Source organism: Scardinius erythrophthalmus (genome assembly GCF_964197995.2).
Source record: "Scardinius erythrophthalmus genome assembly, chromosome: 19".
NCBI classification, from domain to species: domain Eukaryota; kingdom Metazoa; phylum Chordata; class Actinopteri; order Cypriniformes; family Leuciscidae; genus Scardinius; species Scardinius erythrophthalmus.
In genome coordinates, this window is record NC_138239.1 from 34,832,070 (window position 1) to 34,859,056 (window position 26,987).

The 26,987-nt window shown below is 35.5% G+C and overlaps 1 protein-coding gene across 1 annotated transcript in view; it reads right to left on the minus strand.

The window, feature by feature from the left end:
* Window positions 1–573: 573 nt before the first annotated feature.
* The window catches only part of nol10 (nucleolar protein 10), a 29,321-nt gene continuing 2,907 nt past the window's right edge, over window positions 574–26,987 (minus strand). Inside the window, exons 6-21 of the mRNA XM_081393955.1 lie at window positions 26,471–26,607; window positions 25,262–25,327; window positions 24,335–24,395; window positions 24,177–24,262; window positions 21,732–21,810; window positions 21,467–21,616; window positions 21,288–21,354; window positions 19,849–19,901; window positions 15,935–16,061; window positions 11,881–11,960; window positions 11,684–11,782; window positions 9,809–9,895; window positions 9,531–9,698; window positions 5,913–6,223; window positions 3,738–3,840; window positions 574–1,273 (exon numbers count right to left, since the gene is read on the minus strand). Coding sequence (XP_081250081.1) covers window positions 1,091–1,273; window positions 3,738–3,840; window positions 5,913–6,223; window positions 9,531–9,698; window positions 9,809–9,895; window positions 11,684–11,782; window positions 11,881–11,960; window positions 15,935–16,061; window positions 19,849–19,901; window positions 21,288–21,354; window positions 21,467–21,616; window positions 21,732–21,810; window positions 24,177–24,262; window positions 24,335–24,395; window positions 25,262–25,327; window positions 26,471–26,607 — 1,857 coding nt within the window. The 3' untranslated portion in view covers window positions 574–1,090. The remainder of the gene's footprint in view (window positions 1,274–3,737; window positions 3,841–5,912; window positions 6,224–9,530; window positions 9,699–9,808; window positions 9,896–11,683; window positions 11,783–11,880; window positions 11,961–15,934; window positions 16,062–19,848; window positions 19,902–21,287; window positions 21,355–21,466; window positions 21,617–21,731; window positions 21,811–24,176; window positions 24,263–24,334; window positions 24,396–25,261; window positions 25,328–26,470; window positions 26,608–26,987) is intronic.

Sequence of the window (26,987 nt, forward strand, 5' to 3'; positions counted from 1 at the left end):
ATAGTTAACGTACGGTGGACATCAGGGCTAGTAGTGATGTAGATTTGAGTATCATCCTCATAGCAGTGATACTCTAGGCCATGTTTCCTGATAATCTACCCAAGTGGAAGCATGTATATACTTAATAAAGTTGGGCCCAACACTGAATCCTGAGGAACTCCCTGTCGAACAGGTACGGTGTCAGATTTGTGATTTCCCAGGCTAACAAACTTGGCACAATAAGATAAGATAAAATAAGATTTAAAACTGTCCCGGAGAGTCTCAGCCAACTATGCAGCCTATCCAACAAAACAGAATGGCATAAGGTGTCAAAAGCAGCACTGAGGTCTAGCAAAACCAGGATACGCATACACCAGAGTCAGCTGCAATAAGGAGATCATTTACGTCCCTCACTAAAGCGGTTTCAGTACTATGCCCTTTTTCTGAAACCAGATTGAAAAGGTTCAGACTGTTTAGTGCTAAGTGATTATTTAACTGAGTAACCACATCACACTCCATGACCTTAGTCAGAAATGGGAGGTTTGAGATAGGCCTATAGTTAGACGAGTCAGAAACACCACAACCAGGCTTCTTAAGGACTGGTGTAATGACAATTATTTTTAATTCTGTAGGAACAGTTCCAGAACCCGATGAATTCACAATTGAAGTTATAGCAGGACAAATTGATGCAAATTGACTAGTTTTGCAGAGTAAAACCATGACTTAGTTGTAAACTAGTATAAAAGATTCAAAAGCATTTAAAAAATGATCAGCAGTAAAAGTGAATTGATGCTGAATGGGAATTAATTTGTGTGTGTAAATGTAAGAGAACAGAACAGGACAGAGCAGATGTTGATAAAAATGTTTTAAGGTTCTTCACAAAAGGTTCTGTTTACTGTACTGAGAGACATTGTGGAAAAAGAGAGGTCTGACAAACACACACACACACACACACAGATATACAGTCTCTTAATGTGAATCAGTGACGGCATCTGTAATGGAACGGTGTCTTGAACACAAAAGTGATTCCTGCAGATGTCTGATCAGACACAGTTTAAGGCAGTATTAAAAGTCCTGTGTCAACGTCTAGTGACCACGATCAGTCCAGAGTTTAAAAGGGTCTCCTTCCTCTTCCTCTCCCGCCACCTCTTCCTCTCCCGCCGCCTCTTCCTCTCCCGCCGCCTCTTCCTCTTCCTCCCCTGTTAGAATGTAAGTGTCCAGCGGCCCGTCTGATCTTCCTCCTCTCCTCATGATGGTCACGTTCAGCCTGCTGTTGAAATCGCTGCTTCTCCGTCTGTGCAAGTATAAGATGGAGTTAGTGGCGAAGCCAAAATGGTCCACAACTCAAAGGGATTTTTAATAATTGGTTCCATAAGGTTACTACTCTGATGAATCTTAGCAGTGTTGGGTTGTGATGAACAAAGCAGCGACACAATAGACGTATCTCCACTGTCTGTTCAGTAGCACAATACCTCAGCTATTTTAAAAATAGTCTCTTTTCCACTAACTGGCGACCTTTTCCAAAAAAGATCAGACTAGCGTGACAACTCACCCCGGCTGTAATCAGATGCATTTTTTTTGTGTGCTTTCTCTCCTAAGAGGCACAGGGAAGCTTGATTCATTTTAGTGATTCATCAACTTTCTTTAGTCATTCATTGGTTTGTTCAGACAGTTCATGGAAAGAAACGGTTCAAAGAAATGTCCCAGCATGGCATTTATAGTAAAATACAGTCTTTAAATACATGCTGTGGTCCATCAGTATATTCTGAGTCTTTTCTAGTTTTGTAAGTTGTGTTTAGTATTCAGTTATCTGTTCAAGTTTAAAGTGGTAAACCTTAAATGGATTGGAAAACAACTAATGCTTACACTTGTCAGAGAGGTCCAAACAAATCTATCATCACAGTCTAGTGTTTTAACTCTCCCTTACTGTCGTTTGGTTGAGACGGTCAAGAACAAATGATGTTTTATAGACTATCATGCAAAAGTTTGTATGATTTTTACAGTTTCTGAGAAGTCTCTTAAACAGGTATTGTGGAGTATTATTACATTTTAAAATAACCGTTTTCTAAAATACATTTTAAAATATATTGTAGTAATTTATAACTTTTAGAAAAATGTAATTTATTCCTGTGATCAAAGCTGAATTTCCAGCATCATTACTGTCTTCAGTGTCACATGATCCTTCAGAAATCATTCTAATATGATGATTTGATGCTCAAGAAACATTTCTGATTATTATCAATGTAGAACAGTTTTTGCAGAAACCATGATATATTTTTCTCAAGATTCTCCAAAGAATAGAAAGTTTAAAATAAATCTTTTCTAACATATTTTTTACTGTCACATTTAATGCGAATTAATCTCTTTAAAAAAATCTTTCTGACCTCAAACTTTGAACGATAACTGTGTCATATTAATTTGAGAGCAACAGCAGAAGGTGTAGATAATCACTGAACAATTACAGAAGGTTATTACATGACTTTAGTAGAGATGGATGAGTCAGAGTCAGAGTGCATGAGTCAGAGTATTTTAATTGGTGCTTGACAGTTTGTTGTCGTTCTATGGTAAATATCTGTGTGAAGATACTTTTGTTCGGTGTTCCACTGAAAAATCTATTAGCATGTGAGTGAACAGTTAAAAAATAATTTATTTATTAATTCTAGGGATGCACCGACATGAAAATTTTGGTCGATACGATAATTCTTTATATTTGAAAGCCGATAACCGATGTATCAGCCGATAAATCTAAATCCAAATCTTTATATAATTTTTGAGGGCTTGATTACAAAGACAAAAGTCTCACCATTAAAATCCACATCCCAAGCACACAATTATAATGTTCTCATTATAATTTTATGTAGCCTATATGACAGACTTGCGCCGCACGTGTTGCACTTTACTGTATTTTCCTTTTTGAAGTGATTTCAATCATATTTCAAGCTATTCAAAACCATTGTGTTGAGCAGGGCGCATCTGAAGCGTCTCAGCTGAAGGAAAAAATCCATTATTTATCGGCTTTAATATATCGTCCAAATAAGAAAATTTGGCCGATATATTAAAGCAGATAAATAATGTATTATTTCCGATAACATTAAAACTGAACATATATCGGCCGATATATTGTGCATGCCTAATTCATTCCTTTAATGCAAAGAACAATCATGCATGTTTAGATTTTGTAAGGATCAGATTACCTCAGATTACTGACCGATTACTAAAATATTTCCAGGAACATCCAACAAAGCGACTTGACTAAATACTGTGTCCGACAGAGAGGAGGAGAATGGGAATTAAATGGGCGTGCGAGCGGTCAAAGGACAGAAAACAAAGGTGAGAATTTCAGGGCATACTGAAGCCATTCTTCTGTCTATGGCGTGAGTCAGCAGGAATCTGAGCTGGGAATGTGTCTGACCCAATTTTACCACACCATCATCTTCATTTAACAAAAGAGAGGGAGGAAGAGCGAGAAACAAACATACGACTAGGTCCGGGTTAAATGAAAAGGTTTTCAGCAAACCCATAAGTAATGGTTTATGTAATTGTTTGAATAAATCTGTCATCTGTTTTTACTCGTTCAGAAATTTCTAGGATTACAACATCACAACTGTTCATTAAAGAAAATTCACCCATATTAACACACTTTCAGCACTCTGCAACTCAGCTGGTCTGGATGACGCATCAGTAGAGTTCAAACAAGTGTTATAAAGCTTTAGTCTGCACAGGTGGCAGCTGGGATAGGTTGTCATCATCATGCTTACCTTCTTGAGAGTGAAAGTGAGCTGTTTGCTTCCAACCGCTGCGTCGCTGAGGTTTAGCATCCCTGATCTCTCCTCCCGCTGCAGTCGCTCCTCCAGAGATGTCCTGTGTGATGCAAACAGTGTTCAGCTTTCATCTAACAGCGATTGAGCAAAAAGACATAAAAACTACCAACAAACCAAGTTGATTCTGCACCAATTTGATCTTATACCTTATATTTAATGTAGGGCTATCACTAGCGATACCATTGGTAATCGAGTAATCAGTCAATTATTTTGATGATTAAAAGAGTAATCGGGTTTTTGTGGTAAGTAAATTGACCTAAGCAAAGACCTAAGAGCGAGTGTGTGTATGTGTGAGTGTTATTGTAACACTACTTGACAGTTTCATGCACTTTAAGTATTTACTAGTATTTATTAGTTCTAAACTCTAAAGTTTTGTCCGACTACATTCAGGAAGTGTACTCAGCCACTTCCGGTATTTTGCCGGTTACTCGACGCGGGTTAATTGCAATTGAGGATTGTTTTAAATCGAGTACTCAAATCTAATCAAGGAATTGTGACAGCCCTAATTCAATTTTTATTTGTAATATTTTTAAATTAAATGTATATTTTTAATGTTTATTTTTGGTACAATATCCACATATATTATTATGATTTTCATGTGTGTTCAAGGTAATTAAATAAACAGTTTTTCAATAACTGAAGAAAGTGTAAAAGTATTAACATTAGCATGACCCTAACCGGCCTAGGTGACGTCATCTAGTCTTTTTCTTTATAATAATGTACATTTAAGAATCATTCACAATAAGACTATGAATATGTATAATGCAAATAGATTGAATTTTGATCTCATGTTGACTTTAATATGTCAAAACCGTGCTAGGTTAGGTGCAAATGGTTAATCATGTAAAACCAAGTCTGGGAGCATCAGACAATTGGGTAACACTTTACTTGAAGTGGTGTGCATAAGACTGACATGTCACCTTCATAATCATGACATGACACGTCATTATTAAAATGTCATTAAGTGTTAATAGTGGCAAATTATTTTATAACTTAAAAAAAATAATAAAGAAATATATTCATGACAGTTATAATAGCCTCCTCCTTCAAAACCTCCTTCATATTCATGATGTGTGTCATGTCAGTCTTATGCACACCCCTTCAAGTAAAGTGTTACCCAATTGTCTAGCACTTTAAAGGCCATTAGGAGGTTCAGAAGGACATGCTCTCTATATTTGGCACGCTCATTTATATGTGGCCCTGAGTCAACATGTGTTACCTGTCAATAAACCACCCACTGAGTGTCAAACGAGGGTAGGACAGGAGTGCTAGTATAGTTGTTTTAATAGTTTCATTACAGCATGTACACATTGATCCTATGTCTTAGAAGAAATTTTAACCATTTTAACTCCATTTTGGCTTTGTTAGAAGAATTGTGAATCGAACCAAATCATGATATTAGCATATTGTTTCACCCCTAATAAATAAAAGCGTTTCAAATATTCAGAATCGATATGCATCAAACTGATATTTTTGACAACGCTAGTCCCTTCCCTTTAAGCAATCCGCCTTTAAAGACTTTTTTAAAGTCTTGACTTTGTTTATGTGCTCTACTAGAACAGGTTTTCATGCTTGCATGTTCAAAAAACACATAATTTTTCTCATATTCTCCAATGTTGCAGCTCCTCTCTTCCCAGTCTGTCAGTAACGCTGTTTAGTCCTGTCTCTATGAAGCTCCTCCTTCTGAAAAGCACACTGTGCTCTGATTGGTCACTGATTGGATCAGTGTGTTGTGATTGGTCAAGTGCTTAAAGTGTGACTAACTAACACACTACAGACTAACTCAACCAGGCCCCGCCCCTTTATTCTGCATATTAATTATTTAAATGAGGAATATTGTGACGTGCTCCCGGAAGAAACTCAAGACTACAATGGAGGCGTTTCAGGAGTTCAGAAACACTGACACTGATGTAGAGAATAACTCCCGCTGGAGAGACTTTGTGCTTTGAAACTATGCAGTGATTTTTAATGCTCAAACAACAACATTAAACACTCTAAAGAAAGATGTGAAAAAAGCATTATAGGTCCTCTTTAAGCTCAAAGTGGACTTGATTTTCCAAAATGTGGTGCTATAAATGGATTTAAAATGCATCTATGAGACAGGTGACTTACTTCTGCATCTTCTGCTTGTGGGAAACGTCGCTGAAGCTGCGAAACTCCTCTCCTGCTTTGATCTGGTAGAATCGAGGCTGGCTCTGGTTCTGCCGCTCCCGCTGGTTGTTCCCAGCTGGATCTGAACTCTGTAAGTTGGTGTCTCGGTCCTGTTGCCTCTTCTCTTTCCTCTGGATGAAGTTGCGCTCTCGCTCCTCGGCCCTTAAGAGACGCCGCTGAACCCTCACCTCCTCCACCCAACTCTTATCGTCATCATCAGAGCTCTCCTCCTCCTCTGAGCCTCGGCCTTCCACCTCCTCCTCATCGCCATCCTGCAAGTGAGACCACGAGTTTGAGAGAGGGTTTATGCTCTACTTGTTATATTATCATCTCCCACTAATCAGAAGACGTTAGCTCTGTTCCTTGTGACCTGCATTTTCAACACCAGTGTTAGTATCACTGAGATACTACTGGAGTTTTTATTCAGTAGTGTCTCAGTGATACTAAAACAACACATAACTGGTGTAGTTTTTATTCATATTATGAATTATTTTTATTACATATTTTTTGTTTCCTTTTTAATTTTTAGCTTTAGAAACGCTGTTGTTTTTCAGGGTTATTATGACTAACTAATACAAAAAAAATGTATACATTAAAAACATTTCTGTAAATTGAAATTGTTAATTTCGTTAAAAAAATTATGAAACAAAAAATTTAGTTGACGACCTTTTTTTCCATTATGATACCGATAAATGTCAGTAACCAAACAGTTGATGGTTCCCATTAACTCTCATAGTATTTTATTTTTCCTACTTTGGAAGTCAACGGCTACCTTCAACTGTTTGGTTACCGACATTCTTCAAAATATCTTCTTTTGTGTTCAGCAGAAGAAAGAAACTCATACAGGTTTGGAACAACTTGAGGAAGAGTAAATGATGACAGCATTTTCGTTTTTGGGTGAGCAATCCCTTTAAGTGCATAAATGCAATGATAAATCAGAGGTCATAAGCCTTGTTGTGTCTACGAAACCGTCCCAATGAGGAAAGTTTAAGCAGCCTGATACAAACATGCATGTTTTACTTGAAAAATAAGAAACGTCAGTGTTTTGTTCAGCACCAGCTCACCCACTGACTGTCCTTGAGCACCATTATAATCAGTCAGGGTAGACACGGCCTAAATCAGAGGTTTATTGTGCACCACTGACAGCTTCCCTCATCACAACGAGAGAGTTTGTGAGGGTGCAGTGACAGCCAGAGAGCTCACGCTGAACCATTCAATCAATCTGATCATTCACAACAATACAGCCGGAGCTTTAGTGTGTTGTCGCTCAGCGCTCATCTCGTTTTGCATGGATATAATATGGCCTGCAACACTACACTACAGTTCAAAAGTCATTAAGAATTATAAAAAAAGAAATTAATACTTTTACTCAGCAAGAATGCACTGAATTAAATAAGTGACAGTAAAGACTTTTACATTGTTACCAAAAAATGTCAAATAAAAGCTGTTCATTTGAACCTTTTTTTATTATTATTCATCAAAGAATCATAAAAAAGGCCGTTTCCACTAAAATATTAAGCAGAAATTATTAGAAATCAGCATTGATTTCTGAAGGATCATGTGACACTGAAGACTGGAGTAATGATGCTGAAAATTCAGCTTTGATCACAGGAATAATTACATTTTACAATATATTAACATAGAAAACCGTTACTATAAATTCTAATAATATTTTACACCATATTGTGTTTTTTACTGTATTTCGGATTAAATAAATGCAGCATTGCGGAGCAAAAGAGATCAACTCCAAACTTCTAAACAGTAGTGCATGACGGTAGTACACTTAATCGTAGTTATATTTATCATCATTAATAATCGCATTATATTATATGGGAAATAATCGTGCTGCTCTAATTTACATGTAATCGCACTTAAACCGATTTGGCTTATCGGATTATGAAATTACAAAGGCTGAGATTATTTGTTATGTTCAGCTGTCATTGATGATCGGCTCTGTAAACGCTGCTCCATCTGAAAGCACTGCGAGTTTGAGTCACTTATAACGTGCATTTGAAAAAGCAACACGCGTCAAACATCTTTCCAAACACAAGAAGCATTTATGAACCTCTTGTCCAACAACAGACAACATTTAATAACACGCTTTTACTCCAAACTCACTCCATAAGGACAGTTGAGCTCATCCTTCTGTGAGATGATTACACAGAATAAGGCAGTCGTGTGTTTATTAGTCATGTTTAATCAAAGCGTTTCAATCTTCTGTTTATTCAGCTACAGCGATAGGGATTTCCTGGTATGATGTGTGTTATCATACTTCTTCTGCGGGACATATTTGGCGTGTGTGTGTGTGAGACGCCCTCTGGTGTTCAGATGAAACAGCGTTTATCATCTGTGCTTCACTGACAAGCTGCACATAAAATAACGCAGCCTTTGCAAAATCACGTGCGGTTTCCTTGCGATTGTGCAGCCCTAATTACTACACACTAAATAATGATTTCACGTAACTTATCGTGAGGCATTTGCAGATACCCAGCTCTATCAGTAAGTGCGAGTTTGCTTTTTGTGAAAGACTAGGGATGTAACGGTTCTCAGTAAAGAAAAAAATAATAACCGTAATGTTCTCCACCCACGGTTCAGCACGCACTTGCACCGCTGTTCATCTCAAATCTGATGACACAACTATAATATAGGTTTGTTGAAAATAACGCATAAAACTGATCGTTCCGCCAATGTATGTTTCCGTCGATGGATGCGTATTCTGGCTTCCCAATACGTTACAATAAAAAACGTGAACAAAACAGACACTCTTTGTAAACTTTGCTTGCGAGTGTCATATGCTCTACATGAGCAGTCATTTACAGCGTCATCACCCGGGTGTTCATATAAGACCTGAACAGCACACGCTGTTGTCTGTGTTTAAACTTAACTCCTTTAAGCCTTACCCATTTAAGCATGAGAAGGTTTGTGTGTGAAAACAGAAAAAACTGAGCCCTGATATATTGAAGGGCAGGTAAATGTGACATTTATTATAATGTGTTTATTTAAAGATTGTTTGAAGTTCACAAATTAAAAGTTGTTGTATTTTGTAAAGCCTACATTTTTTTTTATTGATAGCTTTCAATTATACTGTAATGCTGAATGGCTAAAATTGACAAAAAAATATTCATAGAGACATAGCAGTGTTGGTATCGGTGATTTCATTGATACCAAAATATGCCAGTAAACAAGTATTTAAAAAACACTGTCTTTATGTTGTTTCTAAATTAATTTCTACAATAATATATTAAAAACTTTAATGTTAGGTGCAGTTAATCGCGATTAACTACAGAAAAATGCGCGATTAATTCATTAATTTTTTTTTAAATCAATTGACAGCACTAATTTATAATTGTCATCTTTTATTTAAATATTATTCATGTATTTTTTCCCCACTGTAATTGTCTTCTCTAAGCTGGATACACGCGATACTGCCTAAGAATCTGGCCAAAATGACCTTATATGTTATTAGGCAGCATTATGAAGCCTATCTTTTCAAACGGATTTTGGGACACATTAAAATAGTCCTCAGGTTTTGGAACAGAGCTGTAAAAAGTGCTGGATTAAAGTGATGCTGTTGTGTACCTGCTCCTCTTTCTGAACAAGCTGGCTGAGTTTCTTCCTCCGCTTCTCTCCCACTTTAGACACGATGGGGTTCAGCAGACGATACTCCTCGCTCCGCTCATCCACCTGGTAATCCGGGTTCTCGAACATCACCTTGAAGCGGTCGTCCATCAGGAGATTGTCTACGGCCTTGGAAAGACAAAAAGATGATAGCAAATTTAGAAAAAGAGACAAAAGATTTAAAAGATGACTATAGTAATATATCTATAGTAAACCAGTGTGAAAGAGACATTGCCCACATTGGCCTTTTTCTTCCTCTTCTTGCTTGGAAGCTCACTCTCCTCCATGAGTTTCAAGGCCAGTTCCTTATTGACCTTAGGCAGCTTCTGTTGAGATAAGAGCGAGAGAATGACAGTCAAAGCATTGACGATAACAGACTCTGAGGAATTAGAAACATTCACTCAGCCTAGCGCTCTATTATTTCAGACGATGAGGAATCCAGTCATAAGAATGGATCACGGAATGGCACGGGTTTGGCTTATTTTGGATGAATAAATAAAAAGTAAGGCTGTACACAATCAAATCGTGATATGGATGAGTGTCTGTGAATATCTAAAAATGCAAAAAGACTATTGATATTGAAATCTGCACATCTCTGTTGTGTGAATGAGCGGCACAGATTCGTCAACTACATATCCTCAAGCTTGTTAAAGGAATAATCACACAAATTTCAAAGGAATTGTTACCTTTTCGTTTAATTATAAAAAAAAATAATTAGATTGTTTATGTTTTATGCCTAAATTTGATAATACATTTGCATTAAATCATAAATCCAGAAAAAGACAACAACAGATTTTGTGAAAATTCAAAAACATTTTATAGGGCTCTATTATTGTAAAAATAATTATAATAAAAAAAAAGTAGTGAAATCTTAAATTTTAAGATTTTTTCAAATTTAATTAAACCATTAAAACGGTATTAAAAAATTAAATGTATTTTATAGGGTTTAGATAAATTGTTGTTAAATTGTTTAACTTTCATGTTTTCAATTAATTAGGTAAGCTTTTTGATTACTAAAATTATTTTAACCATTCAGGGGTCAGAAGTTGCAAAAAAATAAAATGAATTTCATAACCACAGCTAACTAAAACATTTCTGAAAATTGTATTCAGTGATTTTCTGGATTACACTTTATCTGGGTAACACTTTATTTTACAGTGTCCTTGTTACATATGTTACATGTACTTACCATAGTAATAACAGTAAATTATGCATAATTACATGCAACTAACCCTCAACCAAACCCTAAGGCCGTGTGTCCACCAAAGCGTTTTTACTCGCGGCTGGCGTGTTTTTTCAATTGTTTTCAATGGGAGCGTTTTTAAAACGCTCCCATTGAAATTTATGGTAAGTTTTTAAAACGCCATGAGCGTAACGAGGCGCTGAGCGTCTTTTTCACGCTGAAGCGCTGAGCGTTCGGCGTTTTTTACAGGTCGCCGAGAGTTGAAGAATGTTCAACTTTTGGTAAAACGCAGCGCTCATCACTGTCACTTTTTACCCAACCGTCCAATCACAGTGGAGGAGGGGCGGGACTAATACCACACCGACCAACCGCGTCCGCCACATGATTCTGCTTGTACAACGTCAACAGATGACAACAACAAGCATAATAACGGAACAAAATCAAGAGCCAGATAAAATACATTACATTGTATTGACATTTTAATATAGAATCAACACAGAAACAAAATATGTGTGAAATGAGATACTAGTAAGACTTTCGCGGATATTCCGTATCATAACAAGCAAAGTGTCTCGGTCTCAACCGTCTCAACTGAAAAAACGCTGCGCTGCCAAAACGCTCTTAAGCGCCCACAGCTGAGCGTTTTTAGCAGAGCGCCTAGCGTTTTCAGCTGGCTAATAACGCTTTGGTGGACACACGGCCTAATCCTACCCTAACCCTATAGTAAGTACAAGTAGTTAATTAATATCACTAAGTACTTAAATATATAATTACACTGTAACAATGACACTAAAATAAAACGTTAACTTTTCTGTAACGAGCTTTCTTTCAGCCAATCCTTCTGTCATGCTTCATCTGCCACGTTTACTCTCAGCTGAGATAAGCACACAGTCAGACATGCAGACAGCGTGAATGTGGCAACAAGCGTTACCTTGAGCTGGACTCTCTGAGCTCTGGACTCATCGATCTTCTGTCGGATTCGGTCCTTACGGTACTCCTCATAGGCGAACGGGTTTGCCATGGTCTTTACCTACAGAAAAGCACAGCAATCAAACATGTATCATCATTTCACCATTTAAAAGATGTCTTTTAGAGAACATGCACAAATGCCCTGACACAAATCTGCACCTTGTGGTAGAGCCTGATGTCCATGAAGAAGCCGTGCATGTAGGCCCTGAGAAGAGCCGAACCGATCAGATGCGTCAGACCTTAGAGGGGGGAAACAAGCTCAATTACAGGAATTCATCCATTTTTGGGGGTTTGGACACTTTTAATGCACTAATATCAAAGTAATCCAAACTATAAAGACATTGTTTAAAATGAAGACTAGTATTGTGCCACTTTGTGGTTAGTGGAACATTAATGTGATGAACTCCAGTTGTGGTTCCTCTGCATTCTGTGTAAAGTTCAGGAGAACTGACTTACGTCCACTAAAAATCACCTTGACATCAGTTAATTAAAGGTCAGTTAGCAAAAATTATGAAGTATTAGTTATGAGAAAAACGTGAGCAAAATTGGTGCTTTGAACATAGTTACATAGTGCTTTGAACAATACAGATTGTTTCAAAAATTGGTGTTAATTTTCTAAGTTTCCGCTGTTAATGTTAAAGTTCATCAAGTATAAAAAAAATTCAATTTCATCTGTTAAGCAGCTCTACAGAAGACAAGTGACATTATTCAGCTTGTTGATTAAATTCAGTTCAACAAGTGTCGAATTATCTCAATTCAGTTCAAATTTTGTTCTCATCCGATAGCGTCAGTGCAGTAAAATTGATAAATGTTACTGAATATTAAGTATCTTTTAAACCCCAACTCAGTGGCAAGGAACTCAAACTCATCAGGTGATGGAAGGGGAGGAAAAAATGATTTAAGTGTGCGAATACATTTGAGCCACTGCAGTCCGTAAGCATGCACAAGTTTAACCTCCTGCACTATGATCATCGTCTAGACACTCCTGAACTCTGAGCCTCCTGAACCAACATCCCCGCAGGACAACATCTGTCCTGCTTATATGGCATCTTCATTGTTTTCATTGATCTAAAATGACAAGCTTCAAAGAAGACACTCACAAGCATTTTGAGAATTCAGCTTTGTCTGTATTGAGCAGGGATGAGCTATTCTATAGATTACAAGAGGCTGATGCTCAGCAGTTACACTACTGATAACACACACATCAGAACATTTAAACAATCACAACATGTTAAATCCCTTCAAAGTCCACCCTCTTTCGATTTTACTTCTATGCAACTCAAGGGGAGCATTGAGCAGATCAGCTGAGCTACTTTCCCCCATTCATAGAAGAGCTTTGTGTGAGAAACAAACCGAAAGTCAAGACCCTTGCCTTCCATCCAATCAAATCATGATGCAACACTTCACATTACATAATATATCCTGTATATTACTCTTCATGCATTAGGCACCTTGAACTCACAATGAAAATTTTTAATAGCATTTTTTAATTTAGAATTTATTCATCTAAATTAATGATAATTTCAACATTTATTAATACTTTAATAAAATCAAAAGCTGTATCTGTTAATATTATTTAAAGGACATGAACTGAAAATAACCAGTTGTTTTTAGAAGATTGATCAATTATAAATACTGTAATAATAAATGTATTGCCCATTGTTAGTTAATGCATTTCTGAACGTTAACCATTTATTGTACATGGTAACCTAATTTTTTTTTTTTGTGAACAAAATCTTTAACATGATTAATAAATGCTGATCTTACTTTGCATTAACTAATAATAATTATGTATACAGCCTTACAGAATTACCATCTTATTTGTTCAGGAGGAGGCAGAACCAACTTTATCGGGTCTCATGTGCATCTCAATATGTAAAATTCTTGTATTTTATCGGTCAAAATGATAAACAGCATTCGACTTGCTTCATCAATGCTTTCAAAATTTGGTAAATGAGGGAAAGTTTCAGTTCCCACAAGTTTTGCCTATGCTAGTGCATGAGAAATACGCTCACTAGACTTTCTCTCCTGTTACATAATCCAGCCATTGCACCTGGCCCCCCCACACACACACACACACACACACACACGATCCGATCCGCTTTCTGCTGACGGCAGCATTCCTGAGCGGTTTTCCCATCTCCAACCCACTGAACTGGATCTTATCACCGCGGTAGGTCTGACTCCATCCAGTGTGGCGACTAACATATCTGTGATACTGGTCTCCGTTTGAAGTTTAGCAGATTGACGTTTTGAGGGTCAAAGCTTGTAATCACAGCTCTGCCTGTCTTTCGCAATTACTGGAATGTTCTCATAGTAAACACTTGGTATGCAGACTCACCCCAAACTCTGCATATAGCATGTCATAACGTGCTCCTGATAAAACTGTAACTATGTCTATGAATCTGAAGCTGCAGAATTCCAGATGTCCTCTTCATCTGAATACACACAGGCTACCTCTCACTTACATTAAACAGTGCAAAACACTAAAAACAAACACTAGAAAAACAGAGCTGGGGGAATGAAGAATAAAGGCATTATTTGACTATTTTTTAGGTCTACTTTATTGCTTTCTGTGTATCAGAATAATTCATCGTGTCATCGGGTTCATGATCAGACGTACCGCTGTATCAGTGTCCTTATTTGCACATATCCATTTCATTTGTTGAAGACATGATGAAATATCTGGTTCGTGTTTGGAGTAGGAGAGTATGTGAAATATGTCTTTCTTTATTCTCTTGTAAAATATGGAGAAACTGATGACGTAGAAACACTCTCTAGGGCTGCACAATATATCGAATTTGTAATCGTGATTACAATTACAGATGCCACAATTATGTAATCGTTTAAAGGCGCAAATACAAAAAAAATTGTTGTTTTTCTTTCTACAGCTTATTGTAAGGTTTTTTTCCCCCCATTGTTTTAATTTTAGTTTTAATATAACATTATAATGCCATGCATATATTTACTTTGGTTTCTTGAAAAAAAAAAAAAAAAAAAAAAATATATATATATATATATATATATATATATATATATATATATATATATATATATATATATATATATATATATATATATATATATATATATATATATATATATATATATATATATATATATATATATATATATATATATATATATATATATATATATATATATATATATATATATATATATATACACAGTACAGGCTAAAAGTTTGGAAACATTACTATTTTTAATGTTTTTGAAAGAAGTTTCTTCTGCTCATCAAGCCTGCATTTATTTGATCAAAAATGTAATATTGTGATATATTATTACAAATTAAAATAATTGGTATTCAATTTATTATACTTTAGCAAATTTAGAAATTTAGAGGAAGACTGGAGTAATGATGCTGAAAATTCAGCTTTGCATCACAGAAATAAATGATAATTTAAAGTATAATAAATTGAAAACCAATTATTTTAAATTGTAATAATATATCACAATATTCATTTTTTTTTTCTCTGTATTTTTGATCAAATAAATGCAGGCTTGATGAGCAGAAGAAACTTCTTTCAAAAACATTAAAAATAGTACTGTTTCCAAACTTTTGGCCTGTACTGTGTGTGTGTGTGTATATATATATATATATATATATATATATATATATATATATATATATATATATATATATATATATATATATATATATATATATTTATATATATATATATATATATTTATATATTTATATGACATTTGAGGCTTAGTGCTATGAAGAAAAAAAAAAAAAAATTCAGGGAGAATGTTTTCAGCTGGTTTATTTTGATATAACAATATGGGATGCAGTGGCTTCAAACAATGGCATAAAGCTATTCAAAACATCATTAAGTGTAAATTGTGATAATCGTAATTTATAATCGCAATTACAATTTCAAGGGAATAATCAACAATTATGATTTTTGTCATAATCGTGCAGCCCTAATACTCTCCAGCCACAGCTGCCAATCACCACTCCGAATTACCGTATATACCTCTTTGGTTCAACTTCGCTTTTTAAAGCGGGAGAACAAAATAGCTAAGAAAAGCGGAAAAAAATGTCACTTTTCCCTTAATAATAAACATATTGAGTGTTATTGTGGTTTTCATTGATGTGCAACCTGCACATATTTGTTAACATCCCTAAAAAATGTGACGCTTTCATTCAAGTATCGTATTGGTGATCTTAGATTCTCCAACTTACCCAGGTTCTCCAGGTCTTGGCGGGTGACAAACTTGTAGTCGTCATAGATGGTGCTCTCCGGGTTCTCCTCAAGCTCCTCGGTGAGGTTATCCAGGAAGGAGCACCAGCGTGGAGCCGGACCGAGAGCCTGAAACACACAACAGAGAAAACGCGAGTCAATGGCAAATAAGGATCCTTTTCAGGTAGATCATGAATAGCTTCCCAAAACATGGCAGTTTACAGATATTATAAAGATGATCTTCAACAATTAAGAATCAATCTAACGAAAACGGTTGTAAACAATTAGTCTTTCACAGCAAAATCAAAAGAAGTTGCTTGAATGAAGGCAATTTTATGTGCCAGTTTGCATTGTGCTTAAATGTTGTGAAAAGAACATTTCCTTCCAAAATTCCCAGTGAAGTGGAAAAAAGGGTACATTATGGCAATATTATTTGTAAATGCCAATAATTTATGCTGAAAGAAACAACAACCCTCTGATCTTTACTACAAACCACCAGATAAAATTGTGGTTCACTTGAATAAATTATGACCGAATTCTATTAATATTGTACAGTAAAATGTACTTATCAAAGTAATAATAACAACGTATAAAAACATTAGATTGATTTAGTATTATTAGGAATATCAAACAAACAAGATAGTTTAAAAGATGTTTTAACTTGTACAGTATACAAGTTCTGTTGTGCAGCCCCTTATTTGACAAAAGATAAAAATGCAGTGTAAATTGTTAAAGATTTATGATTTTTTTTTTCATTAGACACATTTTTATTTGATTACATTTGAAATTATTTATTTAATTTTTGTTTTTAAGTTTATGAATTTATTTTTTAGACTCCATTTTTTAGATCAAATTTTAATTAAATCCCGAAACATAATCCAGGAAAAAATACAATGGAGAAAACAGAATCAGACAAAAAATAAAAAGGTTTTCATGTGTAAAAGAAGCTTACTCTGAGGAGTTTACGTTGCAATTACATTCATTCTTGAAGTCTAACAAACACGTGGAATGCACTTCCTTCCCCATGAATGGTATGAAATTAATATTGTTGTTAAATATCAATATCACATGATATCTCCAAAAATATTATCATACAGCCCAACCCTAACTGTGTGTTTGGAGGAAATGTGATGAAAATAACATAAAACAGGCTTCATTTTCTTTAGGCAAATATGAAATGTTATTTAATTGTATCATTTTCTTTTGAGTTTAGTGTGAAATGTGATCCAGACATTGATATAAGATTCACTGTTCTGAACCATGTTCTGTTTGACAGAAATGTCAGGGCTTTCATTAACGGCTGATAAACTGAAATGATTTTATTGAGATCTCGAGTTTGTAGCTCTTATTTCTGTAATTGTCTGTAATTTCTGTGTTGTCTCTGTTTAATGTTTCTTTGCTTGTCTTGTGTCTGACCACATGACTCTGTCTTTGTTAATGTTGGTCATGTGCTCTTCTAGTCCCGCCTCCTTGTTTCCCGTCACCACGCCCCATTGTTTAGTCCTTTTCTAGTCCTCATTTGCTATTGATTGTGTTCACCTGATCCTCATGTGATCTGCTCTCTTTATATTGTACTCCTTTCCCTCTTCTTTGTTTGCAATTGTTGTGTGCTTGTGTTTCTCACAGATCTTGTATGTCAATGCTAGATTTAGTTTTCTCTGTCAGTTCTAGCTTTGTATTTATTTCATTTAGATTTTTTCAGTTTTTTCTTTGTTCCCAATTTTTATTCTAGTCAAGTTCCAGTATTCATTTTGCTCTAGTTCTCCCAAGCTTTGTTTTTGTTTTCTCTTGTTTTTTTATTTGATTGTTCAAGTCCCCCGTAGTCAATAATTTTATGCCTTAAAACTCATCTTTGATCACCAAAATTACATATTTAAATGTTTTTCTTTGAAAAAATTTCTTCATGGCTTAAAATATCTTGAATGTAACTCGACACCCTTGCCTCATTTAGTATGCGCGGTTCTATGAATATACAAATGAGCCCCGCCTCCACTCACTCACACAGCTCAGAGATCCACTCGTTGACGATCACACGTTGATCTGATTGGTTACAAGGTAGTTTGTGACGTCAGAAACACCAGCGATTTCAAACCGTGTTTTTGAGACTGTCTTTGGTTCACTGCAGTTTTAAAGGGATACTCAAATAAATTAATGTTGTTTCAAACCTGTATGAATTTCTTTCTTCTGCTGAACAGAAAGGAAGATATTTAGAAGAATGTCAGTAACCAGGCAGTTTCTGGTCTCATTGACTTCCATAGTATATTTTTTTCCTACTATGGAAGTCAATGGTACCAGAAACTGTCTGGTTACTGACATTCTTCTAAATATCTTCCTTTCTGTTCAGCAGAAGAAAGAAATTCATACAGGATTGAAACAACATAAGGGTGAGTATATGATGACAGAATTTTCTTTTTAAAGTGGAGTATCCCTCTAAGGAGAAAATACTCAGCAATGGTGTCGAATTTGCACATGGTTGAATTTGCACATGGTTTGTCTTAAAGCATATTAAAAACACCACATAGACATATAAACAACTAGCCTAGAAATCTAGACGCACCCTAGCGGCAGCAAAATGTATTTCGCAGCCAGGGTAGTCTAGCAACTCTCAATAAACCTTCTCGCTGCAAAAACCCAGATTGGGTCAGGCCAATCACGTTGTGTATAGAGTAGGCGGGGGCGGGCTTAACATACACGACAGAGTTGCGACGGTTACCTGGCTGCTGCTACTTGAAAACAAAGAATGACGGCTGCTGATGGAGAACAACGGTCTTTCGAATCGGCTTTGGCCGCGACTCTGGAGGACTTGGAGTTAAGTTTTTCTTTGAGAAAAGAGCAAAAAACGGCACTTAAGTCATTCTTAAAAAAAGGAAGATGTGTTCGTCGTTTTGCCAGCCAGATATGGCAAAAGTTGAATCTATCAACTAAGCTCCGCTGTTGGGAAAACGCTCTGGTTGGTTGAAGCGCTGTCCTATTGCGTGCAGAGGGAATTTGAAAGACAGCCGTTTATCCCGCCCCTCGGATTGAGCCGTGACTATGGTGAGTTTCCAGACCTAACATCTTGATGTAGGTCTGGCTTGCCAGGCTAATAAACAACATTAAAAGCTGGATTATCACCACAGGGGGACTTTAACTATATATATATATATATATATATATGTATACATGACTTGTGCTATATAAATAAACTTGCCTTAACTAATATTTTATTTCTTTTCTCTCTTGTTCCCTGCAAGGTTGCAGTCGTTTTCTTTTTTCCTAGTTTCCAGTTATTTACTTCTAGACGACTTTTGTTTGTTTACTTATTTATTTGCTAGATCCTGTTATTACAGTATTTAGTTTCTTTATTTGATTTTCTCTAGTCTTTACTCAGTTTAATTAGCTTTTATATCTTAAATATTGTCTTGTGTGTTGCGTTGACTCTCCTGGTCTGGCTAGTCCGGTGTTCCCTGAGCCGCTGCCTTGTGTCACATCTTTGCGGTCTCATCCCCAACCAACCTGTTCTCCAGTTGTGTGCCCTGTATTTCCACCTCACCTATCTTGTGCTGTTACTCTGTTGTCAATAAATAACAACCCTTGATTATTCTGCATCTGGGTCCTCCCTCTCAGAATTCCTGACACAGACAGAATCAATGCTCTCTTATTGCCAAACACACAGAGCGATATAATGTGCAGGTCTGGATCAGAAGGCAGTTTCTCAGAAAGGTTTCGGTTGCTCTTAACTACCACTGTTCTGTTAACTATAAACACTATAAAACCACTGGGAGGTTTGCTTTTACTTAGAAAGACATGAAAAGGAGTAATTGGTAGAAGGCGTTCACGGACGTGCCGTGACTAATCAAGGTACAAAGGAAGAAATGTGCTCCGAGCATCTGCTCGTTTTCACGTCATACTTCATTTCGTGCCATCTGGTACTTACAGGAATGTAAAAGGTGTTCATTTTGGGATCTTCATTGGCAGTGAAGAGCATACCTGTAAATTGAGGCATATAGAAGCAATTAGAAAACAGAAACTCCACACGAAACCCCTATATACGCGAGTCACCTTCAACAGCACGAGTCAGATGATGGTCTGATGGTCACAAGACATGTGTGTATGCAGGCCTTATCATTCTAGCTGTGTAAATATAATGCACTCACAATAAAGCAAGCACAATGAGCCGGTCACCATCGTTCATGTTTGAGATCAGTAAGATTTTGGTCAGCAAGTCTCTTATGCGCACCATATTTTTGATCAAATGAATTGGACAGTAAAAAAACAGTAAAAAAAGATCCACTATTATTACAATTATTATAATGAAAGATTTTATATAGGAGTTACTGTATTGTTGTAAGATGTTTAATTGTATATTGTGTTATACTTTATATATATTTTAGTCATATATAAAAAAGATTTGCCATATATATGATTATTTAATTATTTTGTCATATATAAAATGGCAATAAAAATGTTTCATGATTAACAGAATAGGCACTACCGTTCAAAGTTTTTGAAAGAAGTCTCTTCTGCTCACCAAGGGAGCATTTATTTGATCAAAAATACAAAAAATATTGTGGAATATTAAAAAAACAATTTAAAATATGAATATAATTTGAATGTATTTTAAAATGTAATTTATCCTTGTGATCAAAGCTGAATTTTCAGCATCATTATTTATTATTTAAAATGTATTATTATCATCATCAATGTTAAAAACATTTGTGCTGCTTCATTTTTATTTAATGCGTCCTAGATGAATAAAAGTATTATTTTGGTTCAAAAAACAAAACTCTTGAACATTAGTGTGGGTGTGCTGGTTTTATGTATCACTGTCTTTCTTCTCACATTCAAAAAATATTTATTAAAACTGAAAACCAATATCAGTACTTCACATCTATGTATTACTTTGGCATGTTGGCATTAATGCTAAATAAATCCTTCAGGACGATACAAGATCCTCTTTTGGTCCAGATCACCCTGCAGTGATAATGACGGGCAGATTGCCTTTTAAAGGGGTGGGACACATTAAAAGCTCTTTATGGGGTTTTAAAAATCTAACAGTGTTTCGTTTAAGACAAACAGAGACATTCTCATTCTAGAGCATCTGATTGGACAAAAAATAAAAGTTTGTACACACCCCTGTGAGCAAGTTGAGATCAATCAATTTGCTCTGCTTTCCAGTAAGAGAAAAACTAACTTTTAAATACATATTTCGTCTACAAAGTTTATGTTGGCAACCTCCAGCAGTGTATAAATGACCTTAAAGCTCACACACAAGGGCGAAATGCCACAGAACTCAAATTTAGGTTTCATGGGGTCAGATAGAAATGAACTAGTATCTTATTGTGGTTAACTTCAGTTCTATTTGTGTGAACTAACCAGAGCCGGGGTAGAGACACACATCATTGATGTTGGCCTGCGGTTCGATGGAGGAAAATACTCTTCCCTGAAATCAAGACAAAAAAAAACAAAAAGTAGTTACGCTTTTGATGTTTTTCCAATAAAGGATCCATGCTGAACGTCTGGATAAAGAAATACACCAGCGAAGCCGGTCTTACATTGTCTTTGTGCCACATCTTGATGATTTTGGAGTCGGCGGACAGCACCAGGTCCAGCGGCTCGTGGAAGTGAAGGGACTTGATGGGAAGCCCATAGTAATGATCTTTAACTAGCAGAGGATGTGAAGAACGAAGATCATAGACGAGGATCTGAGAAGAAATCACAAGTCAAAACAAGCACTGATGGCCATGAATCCGAGTTTACGTTTATCTCTATTTTACCAGGACTTTACACATTAAATGTGAGGGTTAAATCAGTAGTGACCTGTCCGGTGCTGGTGCCCACCGCCATTCCCAGAGAGCCGTTGAACTTCAGAGCGCTGACGGACGGCAGACCTTCCACCCTTCAAACACAGGACGTCAGACGGTTATTATAGAGTTGTCGAAAGTGCCGACTTCCGTAACAAGTCGGTACAGAAATTTAAAAAAAATGTGACTCTGAGCGCTGTTGAGCGGAATCGTAAACACCTCTGATTGGCCGTTGTGTTCACGCGCTCATCAAATATGTCTGTGATTGGCTACAATGATCAGCGCTTCAAAAACATGCTGTAAATATACATCAATGGCGCTCTTCACCAAGCGTTTGAAAGCCGGCGGACCGGTCCTGCTTGTGCTTTCAATCTCTCTCGCTTTTTAAAACACTTAGCATCACATTTTTAAATTTCAGTACCGACTTGGTACCGAAGTCGGTACTTTTGACAACACTACGTTATTACTTAAGCCAGTGTGCTTTACATTAGGGCTGCATGATATTGAAGAAACGTGCGATATGCAATAACTCATTAAATAATGTGATATTCGATATGCGATACGATAATGCTTAAAGTGTGTAAAATAATCTTAAATTATCTTTAAAATATATTTCAAATGATATAACCTACATACGTGTTTCACATTCTTTATTTAACAACAGAAACTAAATAATCAAAATGTAAAAATAAAACACTGCCTAGTTTTCACTGTATGAATTAAATATATCCTGATTCTTATTAAAGCTACAGAAGTTATTCAGCCAAGAGCAGTGAGTGATTTTCTCTGTCTTTTGTTCATGACCCCAGTTTATTGCAAGAGGTGGCGATATGCATATCATGATATATACATTTGTGATATTTCTATATATTGTGCATCCCTACTTTACAATAACAGCTTTGCATCACAGTAATAAATTGCATCTTAAAATATATTACAAGAGAAAACAGTTATTTTAAATTGCTAAATTATTTCAAAATTTACTGAAAATTTGACTTGTTGTTTTTGAAACAATAAATGCAGCCTTGGTGAGCAGAAACTCAAAAATATTAAAATGTAATACAATGATTTAAATGTTTATAATACAGATATTATAAACCTGGATATTTAAACAATAAGTTATATTATTGCACAACTGGTGAAAAGTTTGAAACATGGAAGATTTCATTTAATGTTTTTGAAAGAAGTCTATTATGCTGATCAAGGCTGCATTTAAAGGTAACACTTTAACATTAATTAGTTAACATGAACTAACAAATGTACAATACTTTTACAGCATTTACAGCAATCTTAGTTCAATATTTACTAATACATGATTAAAATCAAAAGTTGTATCTGTTAACACTAGTTAATGCACTGTGAACTAACATGAACATTCAACATTTCATCAAGCTTTTTTATTAACATTTACAAGGTTAATAAATGCTGTGAGAATATTGTTCATTCTTAAGTTCATGTTAGCTAAAGCATTAATGCTAACAAATGACACTAGTGTAAAGTTTATACCATATATTTCATCAAAATTACAGTAAAAACAGTAATGTTGTGAAATACTATTACAAATTTAAAATAACTATTGTGAATATTTATATAATGTGTAGTTTATTCCTGCGATCAAAGCTGAATTTCCAGCATCATTACTCCAGTCTTCAGTGTCACATGATCCTTCACAAATCAGTCTAATATGAGGATTTGATGCTCAAGAAACATTTATGATTATCATCAATGTTGAAAACAGTTTTTTACATTTTTGAAGAAACCATCATCATTTTCAGGAATCTTTGTTGAATAGAAAGTTCAAAAGAAATATTTTGGAACATTATAAATGTCTTTACAATCACTTTTGATTAATTTAATGCATCCTTGCTGAAGAAAAAGTTTTTTCAAATCTTACTCAAAACTTTTAGTATCTGACAGTTTCCACAAAAATATGAAGCAGCACAACTTTTTCCAACATTGATAATAACAATAATTAATATTTATTGGGCATCAAATCATCATATTAGAGTGATTTCTGAAGGATCATGTGACACTGAAGACTGGAGTAATGATGCTGAAAATTCAGCTTTGATCACAGGAATAAATTACATTTTTTCATATATAGAAATCAGTTCTTTAAATTGTAATAGTATTTCAAAATATTACTGATTTTCTGGTATTTTTGATCAAATAAATGCAGCCTAGCAGGAGAGACATCTTTCAAAAACATAAAACCCTGTAATTTTTCCACACTTTTGACCAGCAGAGTATATTTAATGTGATATCTCAGGTCTTCTGAAGCCATGTGATAAACAGAGAAAATCTAGTTAACAGTCAACATTTTCATTGCACAACACTTGTTATGAGTCGCCAGAAAAACATAATCATGCGAGTATTGATGGACGAGATGGAGAGTAAACAATGACAAATAGCTCATTCTTGGCTGAACACTGAACTATTTCTGTTCATGAATGAAACTTACTCAGTGGCGTCAGTGATGCTGCTCAGAGCGCAGTCCAGAACGCCCACTCGACCCCGGACACGAGGATCCCAGCAGTCCACTCTGCCCTTCACAAACACACACGCTCATTGATACACAGCGGCACAAACATCAGTCAGTCTCCTGGCATCAACACATACCTCTAATGTTCCCGCAGCAAACAAGTTATGGACCGGGTTGATGTCGCACACGTTGATTTCCCTGCGGAAATATGAGAAATAATGTTTGGCAGTTTATCATCATGTAGTGAAACATCTCAAACTATCATAAACAGCATTTGGTATTCCTCTCTTATATCTTATTGTAGCAGTCACTCTTTAATTGAGAGAATATATGTGTCATTTTAAATGTGTACGTCACACAGCTAGACTACGCATTAAAAACGTAAGGAAATAGTGATCATTTAAAAATATACATTTCTAATATTAGGGGTGTAACGATGCCCTCATGTCACAGTTCGATACACAATACTGAACTCACAATACGATATTATTGTGATACTACAAGACATATGATAAAAGGTTAACAAAAAATTAACTGATTAAAATGCTAAATTTGGTATTACATTGTGTGTGTAAGTCAATAGTCTTGGACTTGGAGCTGAAACCCAAAGCACAGGACAATAGAGACGCCAGAATAACAATATTCATGATTCTGAAGCTGAAAATCCAGAATTATTTTAAACTAACATACATGCACTCCTTCACTGACTAGATATACAGTATTTAAAATAACATAGGCCACTTTTTACTGGTAACATCAGACATTTGGCATTATCAGGACCCACAAATATTCCCCCATTGCATTATTATACATTATATTCAACATTATATATAGTAGTTTAATGTCGTACAGACACTAAACCTCAGAAAACTTTGTCTGAAATTGTCATTTTGGGTGAACTATCCACGATACATATTGATGCATTTTTTATTTTTTTTGTGATATAATGTGACACGAAATATTGTTTCACCCCTAATCCTTCTAGAATGGATTCGTTCGAAATGCACCTGAAGTGTTGGTGTTTGTGACTGTAGAAGTGCGCCCTCTGGTGGAGAGATACTTACGCCGCATCGGTCTGTAAGGAGTTCAGGAATCGGCCCTGTTCAAGATTCAGCCTAAAGATCTCCGAGCTACACATGCATTTCATTCAGAAGAACAAAAGAGAGGACACAAAGTTAGGAGATAACAGGGATTTGCACAGAGTCCCGTGTATGTCTATCATTTGTAATGGTCCTAAAGGTCGTTTAATAACAAACAAAAATCAAAGCCAATCGAAGATAAAAGGTCCATTCATGTCGAGAGTGAACTGAAAAAGCACACTGGGTGTTCACTTGTGTTCATGCCAGATGGACAGACATCAGTCGTTCTAGCAAATCAGCCCACATCTGATTATAAATATTTCACTTGCTTTAATGCATTTATATACTGATAGCATCATAGCTTATGCGACACGCAAATAAATGGATATTAAATATTATTATCTGGTCAAAAGCTTGGGATCAGTAAGATGTTTTATGTTTTGGAGAGAAGTCTCTTCTGCTCACCAAGGCTGCACTTATTTGATCAAAAATACAATAAATACAGTAATATTGTGAAAAACACCATCAAAAGAACAGCATTTATTTGAAATCGAAATCGTTTGTAATATTATAAATGTCTTTACTGTCACTTTTGATCAATTTAATCAAAAGCATTCTTGCTCAATAAAAGTGGTCTTAAAAAATAAAAGAAATAGGTAACACTTTACAATAAGGTTTCATTTGTTAACCATTTTAGATAACATGATCTAACAATGAACAATACTTCAACAGCATTTATTCATGTTAGTTAATGTTAATTTCAGCATTTACCTATACATTAAAATCAAAAGTTGTGTTAACATTAGTTAATGCACTGTGAACTAACATGAACAATGAACAGATGGATTTTATTAACTAACATTAACAAAGATTAATAAATACAGTAACAAATGTATTACTCCGTTAGTTTGTACATTGATAATGTTAGCAAAAGAAATGTTAGCACGAGTATTACCAATTATCTTACTGATCCCTTACTAACCAGCAGAAAAAGAAAAGAAAAAATGAGCAGAATGAAATGTAAAGATATTAAAATATAAAATTGGAAATAAAAAAACTAGCAGTTTAAGGATGATTATACAAATACAAGCGTACGTTTGACCAATCATACAGTCCAGACAACCATAAAAGGAATATATTCAGTGTAATGACAACAATATTTCAGCTCTTGGTGTGAACAGTCTCTGTTTTTACCTGGCACCAACAAAGTAGAGATCGCAGGACGGGTAGTGGTAGGAGAAGTCCCGGCCAAACTTGGGGATGCGTGTCTTATAGTAGTGTCCGTGCTGAGAGTGGAACGACACACTGCGGTCGATGTGCAGAAACACCAGCTGGGACACACAAAAACACACTAAATGGATCTTTCTGAAATCACATATTCAAGTCAACGTTTGTCATATCACAGCATTAACTCTCAAACATCATGATGACAGAGTCTCTGCATCATTTTAAACATCCATTTTAATGCGCTCATCGATTCGTCCCTGTTGAACAGACAATTTAAAGTCCCCCTGTTGTGAAAATCAAGTTTTTAGTGTTGTTTATATGTCTATGTGGTGTTTTTAATATGCTTTAAGACAAACCATGTGTAAATTCATAAGTCGACACCATTGCTGAGTATTTTCTCCTTAAAACTGCAGTGAACCAAAAACACGGTGTGAAATCGCTGGTGTTTCTGACATCACAAACTACCTTGTAACCAATCAGATCA